The sequence below is a fragment of the Spermophilus citellus genome (assembly GCF_964194105.1).
Source record: "Spermophilus citellus genome assembly, chromosome: 17".
Lineage (NCBI taxonomy): Eukaryota > Metazoa > Chordata > Mammalia > Rodentia > Sciuridae > Spermophilus > Spermophilus citellus.
Genome location: NC_138199.1, coordinates 74,149,768 through 74,165,063, shown reverse-complemented (window position 1 = coordinate 74,165,063; position 15,296 = coordinate 74,149,768). Strand labels below are relative to the sequence as shown.

General features: G+C 56.7%; 1 protein-coding gene across 2 annotated transcripts in view; it reads right to left on the bottom strand.

Moving 5' to 3' along the window:
- MGAT5B (alpha-1,6-mannosylglycoprotein 6-beta-N-acetylglucosaminyltransferase B) overlaps window positions 1-855 on the bottom strand; it is a 57,615-nt gene extending 56,760 nt beyond the window's left edge. For both annotated transcript variants that reach the window (XM_081270317.1, XM_081270318.1), the window contains exon 1: window positions 252-855. In XM_081270317.1, the coding sequence (XP_081126443.1) occupies window positions 252-319 (68 nt within the window). In that variant the 5' untranslated portion in view covers window positions 320-855. The remainder of the gene's footprint in view (window positions 1-251) is intronic.
- Window positions 856-15,296: the final 14,441 nt, after the last annotated feature.

The window sequence follows — 15,296 nt, the reverse complement described above, 5'->3', positions numbered from 1 at the left end:
CCTCCCCACCTCAAATCCTCACAACCTAGTCCAACTTGGGACAGGTGCAGAATTACATTACCCTCCCTACTCGCACCCCGAGCCCCAACTCCATCCGTTCCCGCAGCCCCAGTGGCCATCACCGAGGGTCCAAACGCGAACCTCCTTTGCCACTGGAACTTGCATCCTCGCAGGGACCGACCTCGCCTACCGCCACCATGCGCCCCCTCGGGGAAAAGACCCCCGCCACGCCAACCAGGGGAGAACTTTACCGGAAGGGTCTCAGAGTGACCAGGCATCTTCTGACCATTATCTTCCCATCTGGGTTGACAGTGATCATTGTTCAAACTTGTCAGGGCGAGAAGCCGCGGGAGAGGCCAGACGCACAGTCCTAGGCGCGGCTCTTCCCGCGTCCGGGCCACCAACTCGCTGAGGGCCGAAGCCCTTTCCGAGCGTGGAGGGGGCGCGGGGCTCGGTGGCCTCACTGCTCCGGCCACCGCCCGTGGAGTGGCGCGGCCTCAGCGCGCAGAGAGGGAGCGGCGCGGCAGCCGGAGGGCGGCAAGGGCGCCCGGCCCGGCGGTCTCTGCGTCTCCTCCTCCCCGCTTCACATTTTGGGGGCCGGAAGGCGGCGCGCCCCCAGACGGCCGGCCGCGCGTCTGCCTGCTCGGGCTCGCTCGCTGGGCGGGACGGCGCCGCGGCGCGCAGACGGGATCCCCGCGGCGAGCGCCCTCATCCCCGGCTCCGCGCCCTCAGTGCCGGCTAGCAGCGGCCCCGGGCCCGCGTCCCGCTCCCCCGCGCCTCTGGGTCGCGCCGAGCTCCGGCTCCTCGCGGCGCCGCGCCCATGGCTCTCGGGGAGGGCGCCCCGCGCCCACCCGCTTGCCGGCTCGTTCGGTCGACTGCCCGCGCTCGGGTGTCCGGCGTCCGGCCCGGCGCAGCGCTACGCCGGGAGGCACCGCATTGTTCCCTCGGAGGAGGTGGCCGCGGCGGCCCAGGAGCGGCCTCCACGCTTCCTCGGCGCGCAGGCGCCACCTCGCGGTCGCGGCCCAGCTGCACGCTCTCCCTGGGCTATATGGGAGGGGACGCGGCGGGGCGGGAGGCGAGCACTCCGCGGTACCCACGGGAGGGGCCCTGCGCCTCTCTCCCGGCCAGGCCACTTCTTAGGGCGCCACCAGTCCCAGGAGCCCAGGGCTACTTCAACTCCTGCAAAGCGCGGAGGAGGTGGGGAAGGAGAGATGAACCCTTCCCTTCCTCCGGCAGCAGAGCCCCCCTGGGTCACTGTCTTTGCCGCCCCCAGGATCTTCTGCACCTGCTGCTACACCCACTGATTTGCTGTGACAACACTCACCCATCTGCTCCCTGTCAATACTCCCGCGGCTCCCCTTGGCTTACGGGCCTGATAAGACGCTCAGCTGAGAGCCCTCAGGCCTGCACCATAGTGGGTCACCAGGAGTGGGCCTGAGCTCTGGCCTCGGAGCCTTCAGTAACCAATAGGTGATGAAGCCTGCAAGTCTGAGGAGTCACCACTAAAACAACCAGAATGAGCAGAAGCTAAGGCTCTTGGCAACTCCAGATACACTAGGCCTGAATCTCTCAGCCTCATCCTGCCCTCCCTGTCTCCTCCTTGACTTTGGAGATGTGTTTCCTGTTGCAGGCGGGAGGTTCCTGGGGGCCCACAGAGCCAGCACAGATCTGAAATTTCTTGGTCTGGAACAGTACTGCCCAAGACCAGACCTCTGCTAAAGGGCACAGATGACAACACACACACACACACCGATTCCTGTGCTGTGTACAAAGGTGACATGGGAGTCTCCGACGGTCTCCCAACTCAGTGATTCTGCAGCCTGGCTTATGGCGGAGAAAGCCCTTGTGATCCTTATCCCACCCAGGTTCCATCCAACCAGTCGGGCCCCCAGCCCCTTCTCCCGGCCACCCCCCCCCTCCGTCATTTCTCGCTAGCAGTGACTCATGCTCCTTCTTCATCAGAATTCACCTGTCCCATGTTCCATTATCTCATCGCCTCTCTCCCTGCCAATGTGAACACGGGTGATAAATCAGTGCTGGCGGATTAATGCGTTACTCCAGCTAGGTAACAAATTTGCATCGAACAAGGACATGCTGACCGTGCCTTGGTGCGGAAGAGTGACGGATGGTGGTGGGAAACTTGGCCATCACGGCAGACTGGCTAAGGAGATGTCTAAGGGCAGGGGTCTCTGCTGGGCCTCTAAATCACAACTCGCACCTGGGTGCCTCCATCTGCCGCAAACTGGGGTAATAATTTAATCACTGGCTGTCAAGGCCAAAGCCACATCTTGCTAAGGAATGAAATGGCCCTTCTGATTGTGCACCTCTGTCAGGAAAGCCTTTCGGGTTGTATTTACACCTGGTTGACATTTTCAGAACAAAGAGGAGGGTCTCTCCAGAGGGCATGGTCACACTCGGGGTGGACCATCCAGGGAGGCAGAGTTTAGAAGATGGGAGAGGGCACTGCTGGGCCTTGCTCTCTGGATCTGGGCTCCGAGGTAGGAGGGGGAAAGCCCCCTCTGCCATTTCCCAACCGGCTCTGGGCCAGGAGGAGAGGCAGAGGCAGAATAGTGAACGCCACTTTGTGAGCCAGCTTGTCCAGTCTCTGTTCTCTTCCAAGTCTTTTTGCCTTTTCTCAGCCTCTTCTCTGCAGTAAATTCCAATATAAATGGTCCTCCTTGCTCTCAGCTGTGCTGTGCATGTTAGGAGGAAAATCATGGATCTCCACATCATGAGATCTTGGATATGACCTCTCTGTGCCTCAGTTTCTCCAACTGTAAATCTGGCTACTTCTAGCACCTTCCCCAGAGGATTGTTATGAGAATGGAGCCTGTTGATTCCCATGCATAGCCCATTGCCTGGCTCCTGCGCAGAGCATGAGAAGGGACAGGGTGCGTGAGAGTCCTTGGCCTCTGTCTATACCAGATCCTGTTGGTGCCCCACCCATATTCTTCTGCATTCACCTCTACGTGCTCAAAGACAGGTAACTGAGCACACCTTCAACTCTCTGCCTGGCATGGCTATGGAAAATGCTAGAACTGACTGGAACAGGTCAGAAGTTCCAGAGACTCAATGCACCAGAAGCAGCTCTGGAGCAACAGATTCACACACACACACACACACACACACACACACACACACACCCCGGCCTCCCCTTCAGGTGGGAAGCCCGGAGTTCCCAGCAAGATTGAGTCCCATCTGCCCCCCATGGTCGCCTGCTCTGTGATGCCCCACACTGGCTGCCTCTTGCCCCTGCCTCGTCCCTCGCTCCCCTGCCAGGTTCCAGGGGTCGCCTCCCACACAGACCACCCGCACTTGAATCTGCTTCCAGGGAACCCAAACCAAGAGACCCTGCCTACAGACAGGGGAGTCTCAGAGTCACCTGCAGAGCTTAGCAGAAGCTTTACTCTGACCCGATCCCTGAGGTGGGGCCTGGGCACGTTTGCTTTTTCATGTCACAACCAGCCGGGGTGTAAGACCATGGTTCTAGACAAACACCTGTTGTTTTCTGATGAAGAAGGAGAATCGGGCACAGGAGCTGAGGCACCCCGGCTAGAGGGTGCTTCCAAGGACAGGGCTCTTTTGAGGTGTAAGTGGGCCTGTGCCCAGGGGGTGCAAGGCCAGCATCCACCCCCCTGCTCCCCATACAATACTTCCAGGCCCCCTTGGACCCTCCTCCTGCCAGTGCCGCTGGAGGGGTCAGGAGAAACCCAGAGCCGGCGGGGATGGCCCTGTGTCCAAGAAGGTAGAGCAGAACTCCCAAGGGATGCAGGCAGCAGGGGGTGTACCCCTCTCAAGGGACCCAAGATGCCTAGAGGAGGTGGGCCAGGCAGTGGGAAACCCCCTAAGGGTCCTTTCCTAGGTTGTCCTAACGAGTTACCACAAAGCCACAGAAATTTATTCTCTCGTGATTCTAGAGGCCAGAAATCTGAAATCCAAGTGTTGGCAGAGTTGGCTTTTCCTGGAGGCTCCAAGGGACACTTGGAGCTGCAGACACCTCCTGCCCCAGGCAGTGGCCAGCAATTCTTCTTCTTCTTTTTTTTTTTTTTTTTTTTTTTTTTGAGGCAGGGGTTGCTAAGGGTCAAACCCAGGCCTTGCTCACACTAGGCCAGTGCCCTGCCACCCAGCTGCGTCCCCAGCCCCACGGCCAGCGGCCCTGGATTTCCTTGGCACGCTGCTGCCTCGCTCCTCTCTGCTCTGCCCACACATGGCTTCTGTGCGTGTCTCACTGTGGCCATGTTTCCCACTCCGTACAAGGACACTGCGGCTGGGTGTGGGCCCACACTGATCCAGGATGGCTTCATCTTAACTCATTTCCTCTGCAGAGACCCTGTTTCCAAATAAGGCTGCATTTTGAAGTTCTGGGATGACATTTGACTCCTTCCTGTCGTTCAACCCACCACAGGGACCCAGTGGAAGGAGCTGGAGTGGTTAGAGCCTGTGAAGGACTGGCAGCCCCCAGGGTCTGCACATGCCCCCACTGAGGGCCCAGACTTCAAGAGAAGCCAGAAATCTGGGCTTCTCGTATGAAGTTGTATAATTTTAAAATGTAGGCTCAATATTTTTAGAACATTGTGCAAGACCAATACAATCCATTTGATGGCCTGCCATCTGGGCCCCCTGAGGATGTCTCTGGAGGGCAGAGCAGGGAGCCCGCCAGCCCCATCCACCAGCAAGGCCAGCTCTCCTGAGACCTACCCCTCACCACTGTCAACCCTCGAGCCCAGCTACAGACACCTCCCTGCCCCAGGGGAGGGAGGCGGACACTGGGTCAAGATCTGGGGACCTCCTGGGCAACTCAGGGTCCCCCTGGGGCCTCTCTGGGCATCAGAACCTTGACTGCTGCCCCCACCTTCTCAGAGCGCCAAGACTGCTTCTGGCACTCCCAGACGGGGCCTGGGGTGGCTGGGACGAAGCAAGCAGTTTACCGTATTTGAAATTCCCATTTAATGTGCTCCGGCTGCAGCCGCAGACAGCACATTATGAGGCAATAGGCCATTGTCCCTTGCTGGAGTGCAGAGCATTAATAATGTCATAACAGCATTTACTGACACTGTGCACAAATCTTCAACAGCCACGCCGGGGGAGAACAACCAGCCCCGCACAGCCACCGGGCGCCGGGAGCGTGCAGGGAGACTGGCAGTGGGGGGGTGGGGCTGGCCCTCCGCACATATTTCATGCTTTCTGTTTCACAACATTTAGGCTAATCCTGATTGAAAAGCAGTGTCTGGGGTTTATTTTTATTTATGCCAGAAGGCTATTCTGCTGCACAGCTTGTGGGGGCCGGGAGCAGAACTATTGTACTTTGGCTGTTCTGCAGGGAAGGTAACTACTGTGTGTGTGTGTGTGTGTGTGTGTGTGTGTGTGTGTGTGTGTCTCTGCCTGCCTGCCTGCCTGCCTGTCTGTCATCAGGGTGGCAGTGGACCAACAAGGCAGGCAGCCCTCCCAGGTAAGCCCCACCCCAGCACTAGGAACACAAGTGAATGCTTTACTTATCATGATCATGAGAGCATCTACTACATGCCAGGAAATTACCAGGGACTCTGAATTTATTATGATATTTATATCACTATTTTAGGTTAATTTGCAGGGGAACTTTGGTGGGGGGGACCCTTTGTTTCTGGTCATTTTCCCAATTGCATCTCAGGTCACTGTAGGAACATGGGGTCAGCTATCTGGGATGGGCAGATTCGCAGTCCCCAAAGAGGTCCATGTCCTGATCCCCAGAACCTGGGAACTTGTTACCATACAAAAAGAGAGCAGATCCGGGTTGTGGATGAAATTCTGTTGCTAATCAACCACGTTCAAAACACAGAGATCATCCCAGATCTCTGGGTGGGCCTAACCTAATCACCAGGGCCCTAGAGAAGAATGTGCGTCGTGCCACGCCCCAGAGGGAGGCTCAGCCCACCGTGGCGGGCTGTGAAGGTGGGGGAAGGGGCCACAAGCCAGGGGCCAGAGGCAGCCTCCAGAATCTGGAAGAAGTGAGGGGACAGTTTCTCCCGAAGACCTCCAGAAGGAACCGGCGCTCCCGACACCTTGATCTTAGCCCAAGAAGACCTGTTGGGGGCGTGTGACTTCCAGAACAGCAAGGTGAAGCCTCTGTGCTCTTCTGGGGCCTTCAGTGGGCAGTTCTCGGTGGCGACAACCACAGGAAACCGACACGCCACCTTTTGGAAGCTGGCCTTGCCAGGCACTGTGCTCCCCAGGTGTGGGTTCACATCCTCACTTCACAGATAAGGAAACCGAGGTTCACAGAGGCAACGTCCTGGGCATAAGGGCTCATGCAGAGTTAGACTCCACGCTGCAGCCTGGAGAACTCGGGGCTCACCTTCCACCCACTGTCACTCCTGAGGCTCAAAACCCTGGTCCAGGGTCCCGAGCGGCAGACATGAGCATGCTCTAGGGTGTGCAGCCCCAGGAGGGCGCTTCCCTCTGAGGGTTTCTTTCTAAGGGGAAGAGGTATCTTTTGGGGGTGATGGAAATGTTCTAAAATGAGGTAGATACGGTGCATACACCTTCACAAATATGCTAAAACCACGAAGCCACTAGCAGCCCTTGAAGAGGTCAGACACTCCAAAAGGGTGAGGTTTATGTGAATTTTATCTCATTTTCTAAAAACCTGAAGTGACTCACTCATGGCCACATGGTAAGTAGGGAGAGCTAGACCTGAAGCCAGACCTGCTCTGCGAGCCTGGCTCCCAGACTCCCTGGGCTCAGGTGGATTCACAGACGCAGCACAGAGGGAGCCTGAGGACCGGACTGAGAGGCTGAGGAGCAGGTGTGACCCTGCCCCGGGTCCCACAGTGACGACAGCCCTTCTTCCCGTCTGCCGCCCTCCCTCCCCAGCCCTCGGCCTGGGGTTTGGGGCCCTAACCACTCTCCTCCTGGAAGGTGGGTCCAAGCCCTGTTTCCCCCCATCTTCTCTTCTCCGGCTGATAAGAAGAATCTTAATTAAGTGCCCCTTGGCTGCTGGTTTAATTTGATAGATGTAAAACTGGAGCTTTCTAATAAAACCATCCATCATTCCGTATCTCAGCAGTTCTTGGAGCTGAAGGCTCTTTCCCCCCTAAATCAATGTTTAGGATGGTGATGAATTGGACGTTGCTCAGGAATATCAGAGGAAATGGTTCCTCCCTGAGATGACCCCAGGGAAGAGAGAAGCCTCCAGGAACACACCCTAAACTCTCCTTGGTTTTTTTTTTTTTTTAACTGCCTATTGTGAATTTGCACCCACATATCAGAGAAAACATTCAGCCTTTGGTTTTTTTGTGATCGGCTTGTTTCACTTAGCATGATAAGTCTCCAGCTCCATTCATTTACCAGCAAATGCCATAATTTCAGTCTTCTTTAAGGCTAAGTAATATTCCATTGTGTCTAGGTACCACATTTTCTTTATCCACTCATCTGTTGAAGGGCATCTAGGTTGGTTCCATAGTTTGACTATCGTGGATTGAGGTGTTTTAACATTGATGTGGCTGTGTCACTGTAGTATGCTGATTTTAATTCCTTTGGGTGTAAACTGAGGAGTAGGATAGCTGGGTCAAGTGGTGGTTCTATCCAAGTTTTCTGAGGACAACCTAAACTCTCACAGAACTGCAGAGTGCCCGCCCCCAGCCCCCTCCCCACCACCCCACCCTAGTCCATCCCCCACCTCCACACCCGTCCCCTCCCCTCCCCTCTGCTCCTTGGCTTGCTGCTGGGCCCAGGCCCTGACCTACTAGCCTCTCCCACTTCCTGGCCCTGCCCAGAACTGCATCCTCTCCTGGTGGGGTAGGAGGAGGTGTTTTGTGTAACCTCCGTGTAAAGGCATTGAGAAGGCTCAGGGATCCTGCCCTGCTTCGCGGTGCTCAGATGTGGCTGCTCCAGCCTCAGCCCTGCCTGGTGGAGCTCAATGGCCTTGGGCCATAAAATTTTCTTCCTCTGTCCTTGGTGGGTCTTGACCTGCTGGAAGATTGCCTTGGCATGGGTCGGAGCCACCGAGGCATGAAGGGACTATCCCCGAGGTCCCCTCCTGAGGTCCAGACTTCTGTCAGCCCCAAGGCTGCTGCTGTCCAGGGACTGCAATGGCGAGATTCATGCTCTTCCAACAGCCCCTTCCTGGGCTTCCTTCCGCATGTTTGAAAATCACTACTACTAGCATGTGGTTGGGAGAAGGGTCACGGCCCCACCCCAGATGGCCACAGAGTGGGCGGCCCCAGCAGTCGGAGCTGCTTCTCAGTTCTGGAGGCTGAAGTCCAAGGGCAAGGTGTCGGCAGGTCTGCAGTCTTGTGAGGGCCTCTTCCTGGGTTGCAGGTGGCAGAGAGCAGGACGCAGGGTCTCCCGTGTCTTCTAACATGGGGGGGGGGCGGGGTTAGGACTGTCACCTGTGATTTGGGCAGGGGGATGCGAACATTCCATCCATAGCATCGAGGTGACCCTAAACTCCCCAGCACAGAATCTTGTATGAAAGCGCAGAGTTTGGGTCAAACGGCTCTAGGTTCAAGTCCCGGCACTGCCACACCCAGGTCATGTGGCCCACAGCACATCTCCGGCCCTGCTAAGTTGGTCTCCTCAACCATTCATCGTGGCCTGCATGAGCTGTGCCTTATCTCCAAGGAGGGCCTCAAAGCTGTCATCTCTCAGGGAGCCCCAGCTCTGGTGTCCCCTCCCCAGGAGCAGCCAGAACAGAGGCCCCGGCCTCAGCACTTCCTGCCTTGGGTGCTGAGCCCCCGCTTCTAACGTGCTGATCCAGGTCCAGGGTGGTCCTCGAGCCACAGCATTCTTTCTTCTTGTCCCTTAGAGAAGGCAGGCAGGTGGCCAAGGGACCTGAGTAGATGGGCTTGCTGCTGGGTCTCCAGAGGACACTGACGGTCCTCAGCGTGATCCACCTGCAGGCCACTCGGCCTGGAGAGACTGTGGCCCAAGGTTCACGGCAGGGCCTGCTCCTGCTGTTCTGAAGTAGTCAAGGCCAAGCCTTGCTCAGAGTGCACCCGGCGCTGTTTTGGTTGAGGGCTGGTTAACTGGACATGGGACACGTCACTACACTTCACTTGCAGGGCAGTGTGTCCTGTGGAGGGACCCCATGGACTCTGGAATCCAGGGTTAGCCAGGGGTCCACTAGGCAGAGTGGAGACGTGGGGTAGCTGTGTGTACTCAGCTGGGACACCCGGAGCACCCGCCCCCCAGAGCCCACAAAGCCTGCGACAGGCGCTTGCTGCTGAGCCGCCCTGCCAGGAGTAGACTCACTTTAGTTCTTTAAAAATCAGAGTTTGAGTCAGATTCACATAACATAAAACTGATCATTTAAAAATATACACATCACAGGATTCCATGCCTTCACTTCCTCATGCAACTACCACCTCTACCTATTTTCAAAACTTTTGCATCTCCCCAGAAGAAAACCCGATACCCATAGCAGTCACTCCCCACTTCCCCTCCCTCAGCCCCGGGGAACTGCTAATCTGCATTCTGTCTCTTCTGGACATTTCATATAAATGCAATCATACTCTATGTGACCTTCTGTGTCTGGTTGCTTTCACTTAGTATGACTTTTCTGGGTTCATCATATCACAACCCGTGCCAGAACTTCACTCCTTTTTATGGGTGAATAATATTCTATCATATAGACATAGCGCACTTGTTCCATCTGCTCAACGGGTGATAAACCTTTGGGTTGATTCTACCTTTCGGCAACAGTGAATAGTCTCCTCCTCCCCTTCCTTCTCTTCCTCTCCCTCCCTTTCCTTCCCCTTCTCTTCTTCAATCTTATTTTAGTTGAAGTTTTATTTTAAGGGCTGGGGATGTGGCTCAAGCAGTAGCGCGCTCGCCTGGCATGCGTGCGGCCTGGGTTCGATCCTCAGCACCACATACAAACAGAGATGTTGTGTCCGCCGAAAACTAAAAAATAAATATTAAAAATTCTCTCTAAAAAAAATAAAGTTATACCCTTCTTGTTTGAGAGTCACCTTTAAAAAAAAAAGAAATTTTATTTTAAATAGTAACACATGCACATGGCACAAAACTTAAAAGATCTCAAAGGGCCTCTGGTGACTCGTCTCCCTTCCAGTCCTGCCGCCCAGCCCCCGGGTCCCCTCCGTGGAGATGACCTGTGGTACCAGTTCCTAGTGCAGTGATATAGATGAGTCCCAGGGGCACCCGCTGCCTGGGCCCTGAAGGTTGGGGGGTGTCACCAGGAAGAGGACCACAGTTAGAGGTGGCCACACTCTCCCAGGCCAGAACTGCTCTCAAGTGGGGCTGTGAGCCTCTGAGGCTGGGACCCCACCAAGGAGGTGTGCGGAGAAACGGCTGGTGGTCAGCGCGCTCGTGAAGACGCAGGCTGAGAGGCTGCAGTGACGTGGGGACAGCCACCCGTGGAGGGAGGGGCTCCCCAAAGCAGGCACAGAGACCCCGCTCAGCTGCCACGGAAGGTCCCCACTGCAAGGAGCCAGGAGACCAGGGTCAGCTGTCCAGCGGAGAGTGAGCGAGGAGAAGCCACCTGGGCTCTGATTCCCTGATACAGGGAAAGATCGGAACAGGGAAGCTTGGCAGGCCTGGACCTGCTCACAGCTGGCTTCCTGGACAGCCAGCGCCCCGTCCCCTAGCTGGCTAGGGCCTCCCTGTGCCGGGGCTGGCGGACACTGTGAGATCCCACCTCCCGTGGGAGTTCTGACAGCCGCTCCGCGGGAAGGCCTACGTGACCAGCCCCCACTAAATCCTGGGGTGCCGAGTCCCACATCACCACACTTCACTGCGGGGAAGGCGCGTGCTCTGTGCTCCCTCCTGCAGGAGGAGGAAGCGCCATACCTGGGCACCGACTTCTCCCACGCCAGAGTCCCCTTTCTCCTGTGACTCCTGTTAGTCACCCAACGCGTGGGCCATCTCAGGGCTCTCCAGCAAAAGCTGCCTCGGGGTCTGAGAACCACGGTGTGCTGAGTTGCCCCGGCTACGAGTGGTCCCCAAACTCCAGACCCCTCGGGGACTCACAGGACAGCCAGGAGGGACAGGAAGGTGCTGGCCGGGGGAAGGTCGCAGGAGGGTCACCACGGTGCTCAACCCTGCAGGTGACTGGCCTCGGTCCACCCGGCCACTCTCCACCATTGGACCAGGAGCCACCCCAGCTGGGGTCCTGGCCACTCCCAGCTTCTCCAGGCCTCCCCTGCGTATGCCATGACCTGTTTCCAAGGCCGCAGGTCCCAGCCTGTCTTCAGAGGGCTTCCTGGGGACTGTGCCCACATTCACCATGTGGCATTCAGTCCCCTTGACTCCTCCGAGGGTGACTTCCCGGGCCCCCCCTGCCCTCCTCTCTACCCACGTGCCTTCAGGACCTCACAGTTTGGGAGTGACCTTCAGAAGGACTCAGAGCCACAGGGAGAGCCACAGGGAGAGTGCCATGGGTGTGACCATGACTGTGGGGTGGCCAAGGGACTCAGAGTCCCAGAGAACCTGACAGCTGGGGGCTGGGCCACCCGTCAGCTCCACACCAGCTCTGCTTCTGCTGTTCCCACCACGGGGCACTCTGTCTGGGGTGGCCACCTCCTGCCCTGACCAGCAGCTCGCTTGCAGCTCCGTGGGTCGGGGCAGGGCTCTGAGCACCCCCTGCCCAGCCTAGCCACTGTCCTGTCTGAACCTGCAGAGACTCACAGACACACCGATGACTGGACACCCCCGCCCCCGCACACCTCCCACCTGCACATGTGGGCGGCCAGTGTGCCCACCTGGGTCCAGCCTCCAGAGCCCCCCACACTCCAGGACAAGGCCTCAGAGAAGCTCAGCTCCACCCCTTGGGCTGGCCTGTGGGCGGGCCTCCTGGAGGGCTTCATTTGCTAGGGCGACATAGCAGAGTGCCACCAACTGGGTGTTTTAATGACATGTACCTTTTCATAATTCTGAAGGCTGGAAGACTGATGTGGAGGTGTTGGCAGGGTCTCCAGAGGCCTCCCACTGGCCGGGGACCTCAGAGTCTTGGTGTCTGCATCCTGCTGGCCTCTTCTTAGGAGGCCAGCAGTCCCACTGGAGGAGGACCCCGCCCCGGGGACTTGGGGTCAACTTACTCACCTCTTTAAACACCTGTCTCCAAATGTGGTCTCATGCTGAATGACTGGGGGTAGGGCTTCAGGGTGTGAATTGGGAGGGGACCTAACAGGTGCCCACTCGGAAACCCGCCATCCAGCCACCAGGGGGTTAAAGTCAGAGCCAGTGGGTGGGATGGGGGTGTTTCTGCATTAAGTGGATTATGGGGAAGCTGCTGCTCAGAGCCTCAGCTATAATTAGGGAAATTACAGGCAGGGCTGGAAAGAGCAGGCTCCCCTGCCTGGTAATTAGGGTGGGACTGTGAGGTGCGGGGCTGGGTGTCGCTGGGATGCTGGGATCTTACTCAGAGGCAGCGGAGCCCGGAGCCCGCAGCTCCAGGCTGGCTCCCAGCAGACTGGGGGGGCTTCTGGTGGGTGGGGCCAGCTAGGTAAGGAGGCCCCCACTGCAGGGGCAGCCAGTGGGCTTGGGGACCCAGGATGACCAGCTCCTACCTTCCTCTACCCTTTGCCCCAAAGAAGCGGGGGAGGAAGAGGGAGCCGCATGGAGCTGTGAGCAGGAGGTGAGGCGAAGGCACAGCCCTCCCGCATGCGGGTGCCGCTCCTGCGTGCGCAGAGAGGAGGGAGGAGAAGGTGTGCGGGAGCAGAGGAGGCCCTTAGGCTGGGACAAGTCAATGTGCAGGGCCTTGCTCCCCAGGGGATGCAGGCCAGGCCTGAAGCATCAGGCTGTGCTAGGATTGGGGGACCAGGCCCCCTGGAGAGGAGACGCTTCACAGAGATGGGAAGGGAGGGTTCTGAGCAGCTGGGGTAAGAAACAAAGGAGCCCTGGAGAGGAGGGGGCAAGGCCAGAGTGGTGCAGGACCAGAGAGATGGGGTGGGAGGCCTGCAGGCCAGATCCTAGGGTGGCCGTGGCTGGCAGCTGCAACTTACTCTGTCACCGCTGGTAGCAGAAAGTGAGGCCTAGGACAAGACTTCTCTGCTGCTGGATGCAGGAGGGGTGCAGGTGAGGGGGGGAGCAGGAGCCCGGGGAGGGCCTGTGGTCCAGGACTGGGGGAGGCCGAGCCGTAGGCCAGTTGGGGTGCCGTCCTCTGAGACAGAGGATCTGGGGAGAAGTGGACCGAAGAGCCTCGGGGTGTTGGCTCCAGGGTGCCGGTTAGGCATCCAGCGGAGATCCAAGAAGGGCTCTGGAGCTGAGTCTCGGGGTTCAGGGCAGGGAGTAGCAACGCACACACAGCAGCAGGTGTCACACAGCGCCCCAAGGCTGGTGTGCCAGGTCCCAGGATGCTGTGTACAGCACGGTGGCTGGCAGCCTGAGTGCTCTGCATTTCAATTAATTGGAATGGAATGGAAAGGGAACCTTGCTCCTCCTTCCGGGCCCTCCCTGTGAGCACCGGGAGGGAGCTGCACATGGCTGTGGGGCTGGACCATGCAAGTAGAAAGACAAGATGGAGCCACCTCTTGCACACTCCTGTCCCCACTGGGCCCCGCTGGGCTGGAGCTGCCAGGACAAAATGCCACGCACCGGTGGCTTCAGTAGCAGCAGTTTATTATCTCACGGTTCTGGAAGCTGGAAGTACAGGTCCAGGTGGGGCAGGGTGGGCTTCCTCTGAGACCCCCTCCTGGGCTTGCAGGTGGCCCTCTTCTCGCTGTGTCCCCAAATGGCCAATCCTCTGCACCGGTCTTTCTTCAGGTGTCCAAATTTCCTCTTCTGACAAGGATACTGCTGGGATTGTGTCCTGACCACCTCTTCAAAGGCCTGTCTGCAAGGACAGTCGCTGCAGGAATACCAGGGCTAGAGTTTCCGCATTAGTTTTTACTGGGTGGACGTCACAAATCAGCCTGTGACACACAATCTACAGGTCCCAGCCCCAGACACTCTCAGCCCAGAGAGCAGATAAAGCCAGGGGAGCTGCCCTCCACCTCTCTGGGGATATAGGAGCTTGCCCTGCCTCTGTCTCAGGTCTAGATTTAAATCCTGCTCTAGAATATAAAACCGCACAGAAGGTATGATCCAGATATGGAAATTTGCATGGGGTAGAGCAACTATTCTAAAATATCGAAGTCACAGACTCAGGGATAGATTTTCTTTCACTTTCCAATTTCTTTCACAGTTAGTGCATTAGTTATTGTTCTCAATAAAGAAGTTTTTTATTTTTATTTTTGAAATCCCATTTAATGTAAAACCATGGACAAGTCACTTCTTGGAGACTCAGCCTCTCCATCTGTGAGGCTCCAACACAGCCTCACAAAAACAGGTGGAGCACTAAAAATCACACCAATGGTTCTCTAATTTCTCATCCCACAGTCCTTTTATTTTAAAAATTATTGATAAGTCCAAAGGTTTTTGTTTATATAAATATAAACATATATAAATATAAATATATATTTACTGAATTAGAAATTAAAATTGAGAAAGTTGACTTCTACTTATTAACTCAAAAATAGCAGCCCTGAGCAGGCGCGGTGGCACGCACTTGCCATCCCAGTGCTCAGGAGGCTGAGGCCGGAGGATCTTGAGTTCAAAGGCAGCCTCAGCAACATAATGAGGCCCTAAGTAACTTAGCAAAACCACCCTGTCTCGAAATAAAGTATAAAAAGGGCTGGGGATGAGGTCAGTGATTAAGTGCTCAATCCCTGTTACAAAAAAAAAAATAGCAACCATGGCCCACTCACTATAGGTTGACGTAAATCAGTTTTTATGAAGGGAAAAAAAAACCACTTTCGAAGTCATCCAAACATCAGTGAGAAGAAAGGCTCTGCTTCTCAGCACCGTGTGTCTCTTGAACATCTGGCTGAATAGAAGCCAGCTGGTGTTCTCTCTCTCTCTCTCTCTCTCTCTCTCTCTCTCTCTCTCTCTCTCTCGGTCCATTGCACTCTGCTGTGTTGATTGAGGTGTATAAATGAACTTGTTGAGCCTCGGGGGACCCACTTTGAGAACTGCTGACTTCATGACCCTCAGCACCTTCCCTGTGGGAGGGGTGGGCAGGTACCCCTGGCCTGGGTCCGAGTGCAACAGTCTGAACTCGGCTGGGCCCGACACAAACCCAGCAGCACGGGGCTGGCCTTGCACCCACGCCCAGAGGCGGCAGGTGGGAGGTGGCAGGGGAAGATAGACTCAACCCAGAAAGCAAATGTCTTGCCAAAAATATCCATGAGCCAGGGAGGCGGTCCCAGCAGCCCCTCCCCACTCAAACCCATGGAAAGCCAGATGTGAGGCTCCAAGCCAGGACGGAGGCCCAGGGAATAGACCATTAAAGACAAAGACGAGCTTCCAAGCTCTCAGACACA